This window comes from Saccostrea cucullata, unplaced genomic scaffold, assembly GCF_032062105.1.
Source record: "Saccostrea cucullata isolate Sc308-1 unplaced genomic scaffold, CSIRO_AGI_Scuc_v1 ctg10716, whole genome shotgun sequence".
NCBI classification, from domain to species: domain Eukaryota; kingdom Metazoa; phylum Mollusca; class Bivalvia; order Ostreida; family Ostreidae; genus Saccostrea; species Saccostrea cuccullata.
Genome location: NW_026923215.1, coordinates 1,731 through 21,389, shown reverse-complemented (window position 1 = coordinate 21,389; position 19,659 = coordinate 1,731). Strand labels below are relative to the sequence as shown.

Here is a 19,659-nt window from a genome sequence, read left to right as displayed (position 1 = left end):
GTGTAAAAAACTGTTTGCGTTTTGCTACCATTGACAAGGTAAGTAAATTTACGAGTTCCTTTTTTATTGAGGAAGCAGCTGTCAATGATATCAAAAAGCCTGGACTTTAATTTATCATGGGGAATTATTGTGTATGACGTTGAAAACTTTTTTTTAAGCTGTTGATTTTTGTTAAGTCTTGTGATTTCAAATTGTCCAAAAGTTCTTTAGAATGTTTTAGTATCCACATCTGATTCACACCACTTCTAGAATATATAGCTGCACAGTACTCATGAAGTTTTTTTTCCTTCACTACTGTCAATATCTTAGTGAGGAGTGACGAAAGAGGCTTGGTTAAACATTTACTGGAATTTGCAATGTATCTTTGTAAGGATTCTTATGAAGTTTCGGAAATCAATACATATAAAGTAGTTCAAAATTAATTTTGGCTCTGTGGAATATTAAAAGTATTTAAAGCTGACAGGTGATTTTGAAGAATTTCTTACTTAGAAAGGGAAGTATAAGTATAAGTAGGATTACCACTTGTAGAATTAAATCCAAGTTCTTCTAGAATGCAATTTATATAATGAGCCTTACAAACAAAGACAATTTTGTTACCTGCTTTGTCGGCAGGAACCAGTACGTACTAATAATGTGATCTATCAAATTGTTTTTTCACTTCCAGTTTATTGAACACAGAAGGATAGATGGTTTTCATATTGCCCCTAAATCTTTTAATACGTGACTTTAACATGGATCTGATACATTTAATCCATTTTGACAAGGTTTCAACGTCTTCTTTTTCATATCTGGCCCATCGTCTGGCGAAATTCTCAACAGAATCCATAATATTTATGAAATTCCGACGCCAGTTGAAGGATCGGGGTTCCCTATATTTAGGACCTTTTAAAATAAGTGATCTAAGGTCCTCATTACGAACTATATTTAACCTGTAATAACGTTTCCAGCAGGAGTATAGGTATAGGGCGACGAAGAACATGAACACGATGGAGGATTATGTTTCAAATGTTATAATTTTTTAAAAGAATTTATACATAGCAAAACGTTGCAAAGGTCACATTTTCCATATCAGTTCTTAACATAGCTGAGAACGAATCTGTACATAATTATGAATTTATAATATTTATTGGAGTTACCAAAACATATGTACTGGTCGAGCAAGTGCTTACTCTGTGTTTATGTAGACCGTCAATTTAATTGGATATTATTTTTATGGAATACCTGTTCGACTGGTATTCGAATGAAGCATTTGACCCATAATCAACGTTCTAAAGATAGCTCAAAAGATCCATTCAAACGGAAAATTTTACCACTTCAATGCGCTTAATTGTATCAGAGGTGGGATCGGATGCCATGATAATGTACATGTAAATGGCAATAAATACAAAAAAGACGTGCACATCGATATTGTTATGGAAGTTTTTTTCCTGTAAACATTAGGTAATTCGTACGTTGTAAGAAAACATTGTTCATGTTCATACAATTTCAACAGTTTTCAAAATTCTAAATGATTTGAAAAATAAAGTTTTATAATGATTCTAAAGACTGCCAAGAGAAAATTCATTGACTTCCCGAGCCGTGACAACGGTAATCTGTTTTAAAAATTAAAATGCTTTCTGTTGCCTCCAATTCACTAGATAAAATATATTTTAATTTCTTTCTAAAACTTGTCTTTAAGTTTCATTATCTACAAACTATTACAGTTTTAACACAAAAAAAACTGCTTGAAAAAATTCTTCCTAAAATCCCCAAATCCCAATTTTTTTAGATTCGAAAATGACTCTTCAAATATAAAAGAAGTGTATCTTTTTTGTTCTGTCAGACGTAAAAATTTTTTAAAGATTGATCGATTTTTTTTCAGAAACTCATATTCAAAAACTTGTAAAAAAAATTATGATATGGTGCAAAATAAACCTTAAAATTAAAGGAAGGTTTTTTGGAAAAGAAGGAAAGACCTTAGTAGTAATAATTGAAAAAATATGACTTACCACGGTTTGATGTGATGCCTTTAACCTCGTTTTCCATGCTCTCCTTGCTTGATTTTTCTGTTTGTTTCTGAACATTATCTTTGATGTCAGACATTTCTTTTGAAAGAGCCTCGTACTTTCCAGAATAATTTATATCAATGGTTTGTAACTCTTCATCTAGAACAGCTTTTTGGTGTCTTTCACTGTCTTTTAAATCATTCTGCATTTTTTTCATCATATTGATTTCTAAAACCCCTAAGTCTTTCTTAGTTTGTTTCATAGATTCTTGTAAAGTTTTGATTTCATTTAAAGCATTGTCATATTGTTGCTTCAGATTTTTTTCTTTCTCCCCATCCTCTGCACTGATAATCTGTATTTCCTGTTCTAACTTCTCAAATCTTGAAAGTAATTTCTTTATTTCTGTTTCCAGTTTCTTCTCAAGCTTTCGTATTTCATTTTCAAACTTTTCGTTGATATCTCCTACCCTTTTCTCGAGCAGCTTATTACTTACACTATTACTATCACCAGTACAATTTGAATCTTTGTATTTAGAATTACTACTGATTTCTTCTGGATTGTCTTTCGACATTAAATAACATGGACATTTAATGAAAATAGAAACACCTAATACTACTACTACTACTACTACTACTAATAATATAGCTTTGGAATTTCTATATCTATACATGAAAGAATTCAAATTCCAATGTGCAGAGCTCTTTTGAGTTGTAGTATTTTCATCCTTTTGCTTCCTTGTGGCATTTTTGGTGACTATATCTGCAAAACAGAAATACATCAGCTGAAAGTTTTATTAATTAGTGTGAAAAAAGTTTGCACCTATTTGCAAAAACAAGAAATCATTTTAAAGTTAAATTAGAAAATCATGTTTTCTTAACTTTTTAATTGGAAAGACATCTCAATTCCAAAATATGTTCTAAACTTTCACTTTAAAAGTTATGTGTTTGAGAACGAAGTAAATATTCAATATGTTGGTGTCCTTCTACGATTATCTCATATTGTATATGTTCTTTTCTTTATGCTAAATATATATATAAATGTTATCTAAAAGTATGTGGACCATTATGTTATTTATCTATACATGTAAATGCATTTTTAATGGTTCTTTTCTATTGCGGTGTGTTTAAAAACTCTCAAATGATCTATAAATCTAAATACATGTAAATGGAATATGAAACGTATTTGAATATAAATATTATTTTAATCATATATTCCAAGCCCTCTGATTGGCTTAAACTTGGTCATATGATTTAAGTATATAAAAGCATATACACTTGAGTTACTTTTGAATCTAAAATGCATATCGAGTTGATATTTCTTAAAATGGAGGTAATATTCTGTAAAACAAAACATTAATAGTGGTGATTTCACAATTATAGCTAATACAGAATATGACGATGTTTTTGAAAAAAATTGATACTTCGACTTGTATTTAAATTTGTAATGTTCTGTAGTTAATAAGACGTAACAATGGCCTGAATTAGAATCTACTTAATGTTAGAACAATTAGAATATTTCACCTAATTTATTCATTCTGACAGAATTAAACATCAGTGAGCTTGTAGCATGTGCGAAATATAAAATAACCCCAAAGCACTTAAACATTGAAATAAATCTAATGTTATCAAAGACCTATGTATATAATAAACAAATGCTACGTATTTTAGTTTAATGTTTTATTCGAGTTGGCAGGTATTGTCCACAGTGGTCTACACAACAGTGGGGCAGCCGGCAAAATGGCATACCCCCAACATCAACATAAGTTGTGCCCTCCCTGACGGGAAAAGTAGCACGCTGGGTTGACCTCATTCGTGCTACGGACACATTTCAACACAAATTATCTTTTATAATTATATTATTTTGCTTTAGCTTTAAATTGTATAAGATATAATTTTCAAAGTCAACATCACATATATCAACATCAACCATCACATATATCAACATCAACCACAAAAAGTCAACAAAATCAACAGTTCAATGGTTAAATTGAAGGTGACGATTTCGCAAACACGACCACTGTGAAGTATAGTTTACTGTCTTTCCCCGAACTCCTCGAATGGATAATTCGCCAAATTGACCCTTGTCATGCATGGTATTCGGCCAGATCATTCCTAAGGTCCCAGAATACGGAAATTCCAAAGGTCCCAGAATACGGAAATAGCAGGCAATTCAGATCAGCATCGTTAGTCTCCTTCAACGAAATCTCTAATATCTGAAAAGACAAAAACAAAAACCCACAGCAGAAAAAGATTCTGAATAACATTCACAACTCTAATAAATTTGGTATAACCAAATGATGTAAAACGATGAAAAACGTTATTTAAACAAACAAAAGTGAAAGGGTATATACTCCAACACCTAGCTCAAGGGGTTAAGGTGGGAGGGTATTTCATAAAATAAAAACATAAATTCGGAATTCTGCATCACTCACCTTTCACTTTCATTGATGCATAGAAAAGGGGAGATAACCCGTAAACCTAGTGACTAATTACCGACACTGTATGGATCGAGTAGATCAAATTCCGGCTTATCACATTTATTAGTTTTTTCCACAAAAAGGAGGTGAATGATGACATATAATAGGATAGAGCTTTGATAACGGCGCATATTGTGAGATGAACTCAAATATGCGGTATTATCAAAGACCTATGTATATAATAAACAAATGCTACGTATTTTAGTTTAATGTTTTATTCGAGTTGGCAGGTATTGTCCACAGTGGTCTACACAACAGTGGGGCAGCCGGCAAAATGGCATACCCCAAAATCAACATAAGTTGTGCCCTCCCTGACGGGAAAAGTAGCACGCTGGGTTGACCTCATTCGTGCTACGGACACATTTCAACACAAATTATCTTTTATAATTATATTATTTTGCTTTAGCTTTAAATTGTATAAGATATAATTTTCAAAGTCAACATCACATATATCAACATCAACCATCACATATATCAACATCAACCACAAAAAGTCAACAAAATCAACAGTTCAATGGTTAAATTGAAGGTGACGATTTCGCCACATGGGCACCATAGGTGCCCCACCTGGTGGGGGTAGGCAACTTCAATTTAACCACCCACCATGGACTCCTAGCCTACTCAAAACCCTCAGCAACCCATCCATCGTGAACATCACTCTCTCTCATTGCCAACCCACTGTAGAACTATCCTGCATTAAAATAATTCTGGTCTCCCTTCAATTAATTGGGCCTAACGTCCCCCTCCTGAATTTATATCTTTCAAGTTACTAGTATATTGCTTTGGGTCTCAGATTCCATTATTAATAGCCAACTGGCAAGAGAGAACTATTACCTGGACTAATATAAGAAAATTATGTAGAAAATACATTTTTTAGATCCCCCTTTTTATTTATTTGTTTATAAATTTGAATTTTATTTCTTATTTAATTATTTTTTAGGTGATAAAATACTTTCATGCAGAGATTAGAAACAAGATGAATGAGCACCTTTACTCTTTAACCTCCCCCTTTCCCTTTCAGCATGATTATGCTATTCCTGTATTGTTGACAATAATTTTAAAAGTGTTCACGTGCCTAATTTGTAAACTGCAGAACACGTTTTTTGATATTTGGTAAATTATGTATTTTGCCATTTTGAGGGAATGATGTTTTATATACATGTACCACTCATTTTGAAAGCGAACTCTTCAAAGCACCATTTAAAATTGATTAAATCTTGTATATAATAAGTACCTTTCAAACCAAGACACACAATGGAGGGCTGTATTTGTATTTACAGCTCATTTGTAAAAGTAGTTGGACTGGAGCAGACACTGAAGGCACACATGACTAAATCCTTTATTCTAAATCCCTTCCCAGCTGATGCTCTAACCCTAACCCTAACCCTGATGCTCTATCAAAAATGCATGATCTTTTCACACCTAAAGCTCACCCCCCCCCCCGCAAAAATATGTTATGGAATAGGTTATTTAAATAATAGACTTCAAAATATTTTAAGGCTGTAGAAAATGGATATTTGATAAAGAGCATAAAAATTAATATGCTTAGTCAGTGGAAACCTAACCTATATCTAATACCCTAAAATGCTGGAGAATTTTATCTAATCTTAATACTATGAATCTTGTAACTCCTACACACATGTGGATTTGTATTTGCATCCCTTAGCTAACCTGTATTTGTACCCACTAGCTAATGCATGGATGTAAACTGCATGTACATATATATGCACCGACTAATGCATCTTAATCCCATATGAGATAAATGTGTAAAGTAACATAAAATAATTATGCTACATGTAACTGCTCAGATGAGAGATAAACACCTATCATATTACAAGCAAATGGCACCTGGGTTTGAACTATATTTTCAATGGAAAACGCCCCCTGAGATATATGCATATGTGTCTTAATTTCCAACAGTAGAAGCACATACTATTAAAAAGAAAATATTGTAGGAAATGGTTTGGATTTGTAAAATAGCCTGTGGGAACAATATGTGTTAACACCCCCCCACCCCCATCCCCGCGCTGTTAGGTAGTTAGGTAATCTCGCCTTTAGTGCTTATTAGTGATAAAGAAAACTAGTTGCCTAAACAATTTACCCTTTGCGAGTTTAAAAACTGTGAATATAGAATTTTAACTAAAGCAACTTTTATCTGTGTGAAATAGCAAATCTTAATAACTTAGAGACACAGCAGAAACCAACACTGACAAAAAGCCCCAATTTGAACCTTATAAGTCTAATTATAGCCCTTTCTATTTTATTTATTTATTGATTTATTTATTATTGTTGCACGACCATTCATACAGCATATGCCATATTAGGAAAATACATAGAAAGTACCAGCACTGTGAGCTGTGTTCAGATGAGCCTGCATATGCATTGACTCAGTGTAGCACCTGAAGAACTCTGTGAATTGTCCCTCTTCCCAATGCCAAATTGAATAACGAGTAAAATTGGTAAAAGTTCAGGAAATTTGAGTTGCAATTCCTATTTTAAAGTTCACTTTCCCCAATGAGAAAGATAACTCTAAGGAATAAATGTTAATTATGTTAATTTCCTAATACTCTTGACAATTTATTTATTTCACAGTGCTTCAATTAGCCTATAAATTATTATTATTAAACTTCTTTTTATAGTCTTTTATTTGTAGAATTGTATTTCAATACCCAAAGTTCTCTTCTTGTATAAATATTAAACAAGTGACTAGACCCATGTTTTTAGAACATTGTCAGGAAATAAAAGCCCATGCTGAAATTAATCTCTGTGTAAATAATCAACATTGGTGAAATAATCTATATATAATAAAGTAGTAAAACAAGTTTACCTGATTTTTCATGTTAACTTATTGTCTTAAGATGGTACAAAACTTTTCATTTACTAAACACAACTTTATAAGATACAAGGCCTTTATGCTGTTAATGGGTGAGAAGACTTTAAGGAGGCTAGGGGTCAACAATTATTAACCACCAGATATAATTTAAATTTTGGGATATGATATCTAAAGCTGTCAACTATTATTTGGCAAAGACAAATTTCATAAATGTTAGCTTTAAAATTTGATCAGTTATATCTTTATTGAGCTCTTCTTCTAAAGGAGATCCAAATAGCCTAAAAATGGCCACAACCACCCAGCCTCTTTAAATGTAGGTGTTTATATTGTGTTATCATCAAACCTTCTCAATTAAGGTAAAGGCGCTGTTAGAGAAATTCATGATTATGCTCATGTACACTGGAGACGGCTTCCAAGGAATGAACAGCATGACCTTCTTTTATTTCCTTTATGTATGATTTTAACTACCCCATTGAACAAAATGACAACACAGAATATAAATTGCGAAACATGCCCTTCGCCCCATCTTACTTAATCTGAACCCTTTGATATATATTAACCAGCAAAATAGTAGCTAGCCTTGCTAGATATTACATGTAGTTAATTAAAATAAAATTAGGGGAATCCTATTTATATCAACTGTTACTAATGAACCATTGAGGTCCTAAATTACTATGCCCACATTGTTATTGTTCTTGTTGAATCTGAAGTTGCCCTCCCTATCAAGCCCCTTAAGAGAAGTGATATCCGAATAGGCGAGGATGCTGCTGGTCCTAATATATTATTATTATGTGGATTTGACAGACAATGTACAATTCAACTCTGGTGCATGTTACCTATGCCGGGTATGCCTCCCAGATTTTACAGCCTGAATTGTTGATGGTAATGCTTCCATCCAACTGAATTTTTTTTATCAAAATCTATTTACTTTTTTTGCTAACATTCATATTTACTTTCCTTGAGTTTTGTCATATAGCATGTGTACAACTGTAAATATGTCTAAACAAATACACATCTTACTTGATGTTTCATTCATATCATAAAATGCATCATTGTAATGCTACATTCAAAAGCACCAAAACTTGTAATGTACTTTACTTCAAACTATTTTATTTCACAATTGATTACTGCCTTTGTCGCAACTGCATATCTTTCATGCCTCTCTTTGGACCCTTGTTAAAATTGAATGGCCTTGATTGAAATTTATATACTTTAATTAGAGTTATGTCCCTTTGTGAATCTAACTATAAATAACATTTCTAAAGATTTGTCAAACTTTTATTACTTCTCAATCTGTATTTTTATTTTTTATTCACTGTTTTCCAGGACAAAAGGTAGACTGGTATGGCACAGCTAGGGTAACCCTATTCCTTGAACATTTATTTATTATTATTATTTAAAAATCACTCGATATTTTAAATAAACTGATAAATGCACCAAACCCAAAGTTACAAAAGCATACTCATACTATAAGAATTATAATTATGGATATTCCCATTTTTTAAATCCCCTAAAGATAGGCTAAGGGATCTAAGTAACTAAATATAGGCCACCATGTGTACGGATGTTTATTGGCAAAATGACCTTGAATAAAATGGACCGAATAAAGTTGAAAATCATACCTATTTTTACATTAGCTCATTTTTTTCATATATTATTTCACTTAGTAAGTTTTTATTCATTCAAAATCTGCCGATGAAGTTGGTTATTATTTTACCACATTGTAATCTTGTACCATGTGTCAGTGTTTAAAGCATGGACGGGTGGCAAATCGATCTGTTTCAATCCAATAAAATACTTGCCATCGAGCAATATCAATGTTAATAAGATAATCTGATTTACTTCTCTGACTGAAACTGAACTTTAAAACCTGGAAATTATTATAAAATATTTCATAAAATAAAAACATAAATCGGATACTTTCATCACCCACCTTTCACTTTCATTGATGCATAGAAAAGGGGAGATAACCCGTAAACCTAGTGACTAATTACCGACACTGTATGGATGGATAAATAAATTCCGGCTTATCACATTTATTAGTTTTTTCCACAAAAAGGAGGTGAATGATGACATATAATAAAAGGATAGAGCTTTGATAACGGCGCATATTGTGAGATGAACTCAAATATGCGGTAATATTTATAACAATCGTATATTCTTCAGAATATACAACTCACATGTGCATATTTAAAAACTAAAATAAAATTGTATACAAACTGGTTCCTTAAGAAGCTTTTACTATATACATTTTTAATACGAAAGCATGAAATAGTGTTTGAAAAGAATCAATAAAGCCCAAATCTCATTTGAATTTGTGTTTCCTTCTTAACTGACATACTGACTTTAAAATAAAGCTAATCTTAAGAGTGAGAACAAAAATTCCGTGTTGATTTGTTTTTTATGTCTACATCCCCATTCATATGACATAAGAACTACGTACTCTAACTCTTGATTCCCGCCTACATTTTGCACCCATTAAATTCAATTTTAATGGCAATTTGGCCATTAAATCTTTGTTTTAATACAAAGAACAGTTCTATGGTAATTGATTAATCATTTTAATTCCAGCGCTAGATAGTAAATTATCATTAATTTCAGCTCTCGAAAAAAGGGGGGTCCAAAGATATTTTCTAGTGAAATTGAACTTTCAAGAATCACCATATTTTGAAATAGTCTTAAATATGATAAAATGTATCTCATATCTTTTTTATGTTTTATGCAAATAAATAAAACATATATAAATTGATAAAATGCAATTATTTAGTTGTAAATAGCTTTAAACTTGGTGAAAAATCAGCATTTTTTCGTTTTTTGTCTATAAACATATGTTCCCCCCCGTGAAACACAAAAAGCTTTGGCATAAATTTGTAAAATGACAAGTGTATATATCCTGAAAAAAAATTTATTTTCACGGGGGGGGGGGGGGGAAGATGTTTTAAAAATATTTTCTGTTTTCCATTGATTTCTATAGTGAAAAACTCAAGTTTTACCAAAATTATAGAGTTATCTCTCTTTGGTATCCCAAAAAAGTAACGTTTTATTAAAATTCATATAAATATCTATAAAAATTTTGAAAATCATTCGATTATGTTAACTTCTGAGAACTGACTTAGAGGTAGGCGGGAGAACAATACTATCGTTCGTGGTTCTTTTCATAACTCAGTATATTTTACTCATATGTAAATTTACTCACATGCGCAATTTTTGTCGTATGAACTGATTTGCTCGTATGCAAATATTGCACAGTTGAGGAAATTTACACCTGGTAAAGGCATGGTGCAAATTATTTGTTGCAGATTATTATTTTAGTTTCATGCTGTAAATTTTGTCGTATGAACACGCAGCAAATTTACTTATGAATGTCTTTTAGTTTGTTTATTGCAGAAAATCTCAGTGTTAAGTATTGTTTCCGTTGTGTATGCATTGTTGTGTGTAAAATATCAGCCTGTAAACATAGCGAATAAAAAGCAAAACGTAAAACAAACATGGATTTTTTTCTGTTCATCCTTGTTGTACTTCAAGGACATCCATGGAAAGCCATAGCTGTCTTATGTGGCTATTTCATAGAGAAGATGGTGCTCTATTATATTTGCTGTGGTTATTTTATATGAAGATGGTGCTCTATTATATTATGCTGTGGTTATTTTATATGATGGTGCTCGATTATATTACTCCGGTATGACGTTGTTATTTTATATGAAGGGGGTGCTCTTTTATATTATGCTGTGGTTATTTTATATGAAGGGGGGTGTTCTTTTATATTATGCTGTGGTTATTTTATATGAAGATGGTGCTCTTTTATATTATGCTGTGGTTATTTTATAAAAAGATGGTGCTCTACTATATTGTGACTCCCCTTTATTATTTTTAATTTATGTTAACGAAATAGTTACTCGTGTTGACGCAGATTGTTATTTTATACGCTGATGACATTGTAATCATATCTGCACATACAAGGATCCTTGATGATTTTGTATCGGAAAAGCTTAGTAAAGTTTTAGGTAAAAATTGTCAATTGGCAAATAAGTTATTGTTGCATTTTATGCAAAAATGAATTCGTTATTTTGCTTTAAAATGTTGACAAATTACATGCTGTATGTAATACCCATAACATTGAATGTAAAAAAGCTGAATATCAGTTGGGAGTTTTGATTGACAATAGTCAACTGCATTTGTTAAATCGATTGTTCAAAAGTGAATAAAACGTTACGAACTTGTCTACCCATCAAGCCAGTTTCTTTTTTAGTTTTTTAAGATATTTTTATAAAGTAACTATGTGTTCAGCATTAATACAATCCCATATGGATTAATAATAATAATAATAAAAATAATAATAATAATATTTTATTTAGAGAAGGTGGCCTGAATCATGTTACACACTATTCTTCCTCAGGACCTTCTAATTACAACAACAATATTACATCAAAATGGCAAAGATATATAAACAACTTAGCAAATCAATTAAAATACAAGTACATTTTTGATGTCATAGGATGCTAATGATAATCATAATTAAATAACAATAATTAAAAATATATTAAGATGATATAAAAAGTTATAACATGTAATATCAGTAAGATTTTACACTATATATATATACATCTGCAAAAGATATAAATCAGAGGTAATCAAGTTCTGTTGATGAAGATATATTTTTCTACATTTCGTTTAAAGACTGGCAGACTTGGTGTACATCTTATATTCAAAGGTAAACTGTTCCAAATATGAACTCCGGAATATTGAAATGAACGTTTAAACAAAATCGTTCGGTGTTTTGGTAGGTGAAGGTCAAAATTAGGTTCTGAACGTAAAGTATACGCATTAGAAGTTTGACAAATAAATAAATCTTGCAGGTAAGAAGGGCTCTGGTTGTTAAATATTTTGTACAATAAGATACATTTATGCAAAGTTACTACGAAGTCAAAAACAGATAGCCACCCTAATTTTTCAAATAATGCCTTAGTAGGAGCATCAGGGGCAGCATCAAGTATAATTCTAGCGGCCCGTTTTACGCCTGTAGTGCGTGGTATGCAAACTTTGAAGAAGGATAAGGAGATTACAAACAGTATTCAATATCAAAGTCCATAAAACCATACAAAATAGGAGCAGAGCAAACACGGACCTTCGAAACATCAGAGGTGGGATCAGGTTCAAAGAAAAAATTACAAAGCTGTCAAAACAAAATGGTTCAATTCATTTTGAATTTAGGTCCGTAGGAATCTGTGATTTATGAAGTACTTAACCAACTTAATTTATTAAATATTCAAGATAGAGTCTCTCAGCTCAGATTCAACCATGTTTTTAATAGGTTTAAAGGAAAAGTCTCTTCTTATCTTACTGAACATTCTTTACTTCGTTCGTTGAAATTTTAGTACTTATCACACTAGATCAGCCTCAAATGCAACTTTAGTTGTAGCAGTTAAATAAAGAAGAAGAATAAACAATCTGAATTATTTAATCTTAATTGAATAAAAGCTGGAATATATTTTCCAGCAGAAATTAAACTGTTTGGAAATAATTTTGCTTTTAAAAGAAATGAATAAAGAAGAAACAAGATGTGTTTGTGAAACACTGATGCCCCCGTATGGCAACATCGTGAAAATTAAACTTTTCTTAGATGCAAAGTTGTCACAACTGACCTCAAGTTGTGATGGATTCGTTAAATCAGAATTTACAAACCAAAATAAATAATATTTTGTAAGACCTCCTGTATACCAAGAAACAACAAGATTTATAAAAATTAACAATAAATTTATCTACATATGTACAATAAACATGAAAACGGCCAAAAGTTCAATCATGGTCATCACTGAACAGATTCACACTTCACACCACGTCGCAATGTATGGTCCACCATATTGTCCCTTCCGGTCCACCATATCCCAAAAGTATCCTCACCATGTACACCAATCCTCCCGTCCAGAACAAAAGCTTAATATACAATTTTGGTCACCTACAATTTTCATAGGGTTTTCTAATAAAATGTTCGAAACACATATCTGTTCAATATACTAGATTTTACAAACAAATAACGAAAGAAAACATGTATTTGCCGTTTAACAAGTAAATGAATTAGAGCGTAAATATCTATATTCTCGCTATATTGCTTACAGTTTTACATAGAAAATTGCTCTTTAAAGCTAACAACAAAAATATTGTAAAGTATAAAAACTTACTGAGCTGTGGCATTTTATACATAAAAACCATACGCTCACCTGAGTACTTGCTCTCAACGCCGTACAAATTGGTTTATTAAGATCACACAGCAGTTAAAATCCAAAACACATCCCATGATCACATCATGGATTTGCTATTCTAAAAGAATTTTCCCATATATTTCTATGTAAAACTTTGGCGTCGGCCATTTTGACACACACTAGCCAACACCCAGTATAAATGACTGACCAAACTACTCAAACGGGTTACCTGAGGATACGTTGATATAAATTTGAACAAATACAACTCTGTCATTCTTGATAAAATAAGATTTAATGCCAAAATAAAGAATTTACCAAATCCTGTATATTTTTATGTAAAACTTTGGTCACAATGTCACTTGTGCCCCGCCCTACCCCCGGGGTCTTAAGACACAAACTGCAATTTTGTGACATAAATGAAAAACTATGTACACAACAAAGTCTTTATGAACAAGAACTTACTTCAGGAACAACACGACTGAGAAAATCAGCTCCATATGTTATCTACACCTCTAATAACTTCAGTCTAAAGTTGAACGCTTGTAGAAAAAGAGACCATCTCATCAATCTGCTGTTTGAAACTTTAGTCTTCTGTAAATGAAGTAGTGATCTATGATCTGTCTCCACAACAAACGCTCTTCCATACAAGTAAGACTGAAATTTCTGTATAGCCCATACGACTGCAAGACACTCTTTCTCCACAACCGAATAACGTTGTTCTCTGTCTAGCAGCTTCCGGCTTGCATACGCAACTGGAAATGTACGTCCATCATGCTTCTGCATCAGCACTGCACCAACTCCATGATTAGATGCACCCTTATAAATTTGATGAATTATGGATCTGTCATTCTTATAGCAACATGGATTTTAAACTCTTAAATGATATATGTTCTTGTTTCCAGTCAAATTTGTTTGGAACATTTCTTGGTTAAGTCAGTTAAAGGAGCAGCAATATGGATTTGGCACAAATTTTCTTAATAGCTTCACTACCTGGAATGCTTCTTTGTCTCTTTGATGAATTATGGCTCTGTCATTCTTGTTGAAGAAGATTTTTAAAGAATTTTCCTAATATTTCTATGTAAAACTTCCATTTTGGCCCATGTTCTGGGGGTCATGATTTGAACTCTTGGAGGATCTCACATTTGGAGGGTTCTTGCTGTTAAAACATGCCACCAAATTTCATGTAATTCCCAATTATCTCCCCTTGAATGAGGGCGTGGCCCTTCCAGCACTTTTCTCAGTGAAAAGTTTACAGACAGACAGGTTAAGTCAGTTAAAGGAAAATGTGATCAGCTCAGAAAATTTCTGTGGGTGCTTGAGATACATAAAAACCATCAACCAAGGAAAGATCATAACCTGCTCCCAAGATCACACAGCAGTCACACCCAAGTTCACACACCTTTTATATAAATGCACATTTTCATGGGTAAAGTATAACTCACAGCGTCTTACACTTCTAGACCAAACTGGTATTTTTACAACTGTACCGTGCGTAAATGGGCTCCTCTGCTAAATTAAAGATACACATGACCCAAGTGACAATACCTCCCTTCTCAAAATGCAATTTTGTGTTAAAAACTATGTACACAACAAAGTCTTTATGAACAAGAACTTACTCTCACGACTGAGAAAATCAGCTCCATTCTTCAGTAACGGAATAGACCATCTCATGCTGTTTGAAACTTGTCTTTTGTAAATGAAGTAGTGATCTAAACCTTCTGTATAGTTTCTACAACTGCAATGACAACCGAATAACGTTGTTCTCTTCTCGGATCTGGAAATTCTCATGCTTCTGCATCAGCACTGCACCAACTCCATGATTAGATGCATTTAAGATGAATCTTCGTCAAATCTGGAATCTGAGAATTGGGCATAACAACTGGATAAACTTTTTTCCTATTTGGAATTTTGGTTAAGTCAGTCATAGATTTCATCAAGATCTAACCTGGGAACTTCTTGTTGGTTGCCTCCTCCAATAACATGGATCCACTTACAACTTTTCTCAGTTCTGTAATATGTTCTTCAAAAGTTTCTCTGGTGTTAAAAATATCAGTATGCTCTATGGAATTCTCCTCATTAGCCTGTTAAAAGTGTTATTTTAAAAAGTAAGAAATTCTTTAAATCTCTGGTGTTAAAAATGATGTTAAATCTCTGTCTTCTTCTCTCATGAAAATCCAATAACCCTTACATAAATCTGATGAAACGACTATTGCTTATTTTATCATGATTTCATCTGGATCTGGCATTGGTTCTGGATCAAAAATCGTTACCTTATTCAAGTTACGAAAATCCACACATATTCTCTGGCTACCATAGGACTTCTTTGCCACGACAATCGAACTAGCATACGGTGATTCTGATGGTTCGATGATATCCATGTCAATCATATGCTGTATTTCTTCTCGGACTGCACTTCTGACTGCATACGGTATCTGATATGGTCTGTTTCTGATTGGTTCTTTGGTAGTGAGATGAACTTCATGCTGGATAACATTCGTTCTACCAGGTAGATCTGTTAAAACTTCCTGAAATTCATGTAAGACATCATTAATGGATTCAAGCTGATCTGATGACAGTGAATGATTTACCTTAACATCTGTGAATGATTCTGTTGCCTTCATTGGAAGAAGATGTAACAAATGTTCATTACTGGAGTCCTCTGTTTCCTCCGATTCCAAAACGACACAAGAGGCTAAAGTTGTTGGCGAGTCTGTATTCCTTTCCTCTCGAACATTGTATTTCTTCAATAAATTTGCATGAAACAAACGAATATGTCCATTCATATCTATCTGGTAATCAGTTTGTCCTTTTCTATCAACTACTTTGAAAGGTCCTTTCCACTGCATTAAAAGTTTGTTATGGTCTGTTGGAAGCAAAAGAAGAACGAAATCACCAACCTTGAAAGATCTCGGCTTTGTCCTTTTATCATACTGTTTCTTGTAATGGTCTTTAGACTTCTGAAGTTCTTTCTGAGCCAGCTCACACGTTCTTGCTAGTCGCTCCTTAAGGTCAAGCACATACTGGTAAGTAGTTTTCACTTCCGGGTCCTTCTCCTCCTTTGTCCACAGTTCTTTCAAAACTGCCATAGGTCCCCTAACATTACGTGCATAAACTAGATCAAATGGAGAAAATTTAGTGCTTTCTTGTGGAACTTCTCGATAAGCAAATAACAATGCTGGTAAATATCTATCCCAGTCTTTTGGTCTTTCAGAACTCATTTTCCTTAACATTGACTTCAAAGTACCATTGAACTTTTCTACTAGTCCATTACATGCTGGATGGTATGGAGTTGTTACTAATTGCTTAAATGATAAAAGTCGACCCACCTCTTTCATGATGTTGGAGGTAAATTGCGTACCCATGTCCGACAGAACTTCTTTTGGAATGCCAACTCTGCTGAATATCTCTACCAACGCTTCTGCCACCGTCTCTGTATCGATGTTCTTCAATGCAACCGCCTCTGGATACCTAGTACTGTAATCTACAACAGTCAAAATATATCTATTGCCTTTGTCAGTAATTGGAGAAAGCGGACCTACCAAATCTACGGCTACCCGTTCAAATGGTGTATCAATAAGTGGCATTTTCTCCAACGGAACCTTCGTCACTTTGCCTTTAGGAAATGTTCTTTGGCATATGTCACATGATTGGCAATATCTCGTCACGTCACCCTGGATTCCAGGCCAATAGAAATTCGACATGATGCGGTCTAGAGTCTTCTTTGTACCAAGATGTCCACCTAGGATACTGTCGTGCGCAATCTTCATAACTTTCTGTCGCAAAGATTCTGGAACAACAAGTTGTTTATACAGTTCATCATCACTAACCTTTTTTGAATAATGATGTCTGTACAACAGTCCTCTTTCAACACTAAACCATGTCTCTATATTTTCGCCAATGTTCTTCTTTCTGCCAGTCGCTGCATGCTCACGATACACTTTCAAGGAAGAATCATCCATCTGCAGTTGTTTCATCTGATCAATTGTCATATCAGTATCCACTAAATCTGTAACTCTTAGCTTTTTCATACCTTTCTCTTCTTTTTTCTTTTGATTCCTTGTCTGTACTGCTTGAAGAACTTGACTACACTCTTCTCTTTCGTCCTTTCTACACCACTGTGGATCAGGATCCGTCTGATTTTTGGCACAATCGATGTTACCTATAATAAGATCGTAAACAGGTTCTTTCATACATAGAGCATTGATATTACCTGTGAAATAGGGAGTGTCGACATAGATGGAAGCCTCCTCTACTGTACGAACTGTGCCGTCTATCAGAACACATTTCTGCACTTGCCCAGTCAGCTGATCATCTGTAACCAAATCTCTCTTCACAACACCCACTACAACCTGAGTCTCTTAATACTTTAACAAAGTTCTCACCGACATAACCCATAGCAACGGGCATCTTTTCACAAACCTTGCAGACGCCTCCAATAACAGGTAATATGTGTCCACACGCGAGTTTTACAAGTCCATCTGTGACACAACACTGCAACAGTTTATGTTTGAGAATGCATGCTGATCCTATGTGAGGCTGATTTTGATGCGATATAGCATTGTCCGTCTTGACTTCAGCAGAATTCTGTAAGCTGGAACTAGAATTGTCATTAGATTTTATGCAATTCAACTCACAGTTATGTTGATTCTGTAACATCGCAGCCTTTTGAGTATTGTGCGAAGTAGGTACTGCACGAGGAATTTTCTGCTTGGAGAAACAGTTTCTTGCCAAATGACCACTTTTCCCACAGATGTAACATTTTCTCTCACCATTTTGCTGTGGTGATCCTTGGTACGCCTGTTGCTTTTGAAAGGATCCACTGCTGTTACCCTGAACACTGGAAATACTTGGAGGTTGCCTCTGAAAAACTTGTAAGTCTTTAGTGAATGAAGTATAACCATGGGCTTCAATAAATTGGTCTGCGAGATTTGACATTTCTTCTACGTTTTTCGGATGTCTTTCTTTAAGATACATTCCCAACTGCTTACTACAACTGTTTAAAAACTGTTCTCTTAAACACAAATCTTTAAGACCGTCATATGTTTTAGGACTATCTGCTAAAGACAACCATTTCTCTACATAATTGTTCAGCCTAGCAAAGAATTGTGAAGGATTCTCACCCTGTTCTGGTCTGCTGGAACGGAACTTGACTCGAAACCCTTTTTCTGTCAGTTGAAAACGCCTTAACAACGCCTGTTTCAAGGAACCATAATTCAGAGCCTCTGAAACTGGAAGTCTAGAATACACCTCAAGAGCTTTACCTTTCAGGAGAGCACTAAGATTAATCGCCCATGAAGACTGTTCCCACTTAGCACACGAAGCAAACCTTTCGAATCTCTGTAAATATGAATCAATACAATCTTTAGATTCATCAAACGGAGGTAACTTTGGCAACTTAGCAAGCGATTGAGAAGCAAGACCTAATGGACCTACAGCTAATTCTCCAGCTTTTAATTTTTGTAATTCAGTTTCTTTCTTAAGTTTTTCTAATTCAATTTCGCTCTCAATCTTTCTCGCTTCTCTCTCTGCTGCCCTTTCCATCCTTTCAAAATATTCTCTCTCTTTTCTGTCAACAAACTCTTGTAACTCAGTTCCTTGCAAACCTAACTTTTCTCCTAATTGTACATACTCCATTGTTACAATATGCAACGCAACAACAAACAACAAATGTGAAAATAAGAAAATAACAAAATGCATATGAAAAAAAAATAGTTTGTACAAAACCTGCGAAAAAAAAATAATTCAAACAATAGAAATCTTTTTCAACTAAAGCATTTTCTACAAAACGTGAAAATAATGCAGGTATACTTGGTAACAGGAAGTCTATCCCACCGCTGCCACCAAAAATGTCACAACTGACCTCAAGTTGTGTTGGGTTCTTTAAATTCGTATTAACAACCCAAAATACATAATATTTTGTAAGACCTCCTGTATACCAAGAAACAACAAGATTTATAAAAATTAACAATAAATTTATCTACATATGTACAATAAATATCAAATCGGCCAAAAGTTCAATCATGGTCATCACTGGACAGATTCACACTTCACACCACGTCGCAATATATGGTCCACCATATTGTCCCTTCCGGTCCACCATATCCCAAAAGTATCCTCACCATGTACACCAATCCTCCCGTCCAGAACAAAAGCTTAATATACAAT

The 19,659-nt window shown here is 33.6% G+C and overlaps 1 protein-coding gene across 1 annotated transcript; it reads right to left on the bottom strand.

The window, feature by feature from the left end:
• Positions 1 to 4,068: 4,068 nt before the first annotated feature.
• On the bottom strand, positions 4,069 to 19,128 carry LOC134263457 (uncharacterized). The gene is made up of 5 exons (XM_062745810.1): positions 17,877 to 19,128; positions 15,765 to 17,653; positions 15,440 to 15,575; positions 4,745 to 4,812; positions 4,069 to 4,197 (listed from the first exon to the last, which is right to left on the bottom strand). The coding sequence occupies exons 1-5, from the start codon at positions 19,126 to 19,128 to the stop codon at positions 4,069 to 4,071; spliced, it is 3,474 nt and encodes a 1,157-aa protein (XP_062601794.1).
• Positions 19,129 to 19,659: the final 531 nt, after the last annotated feature.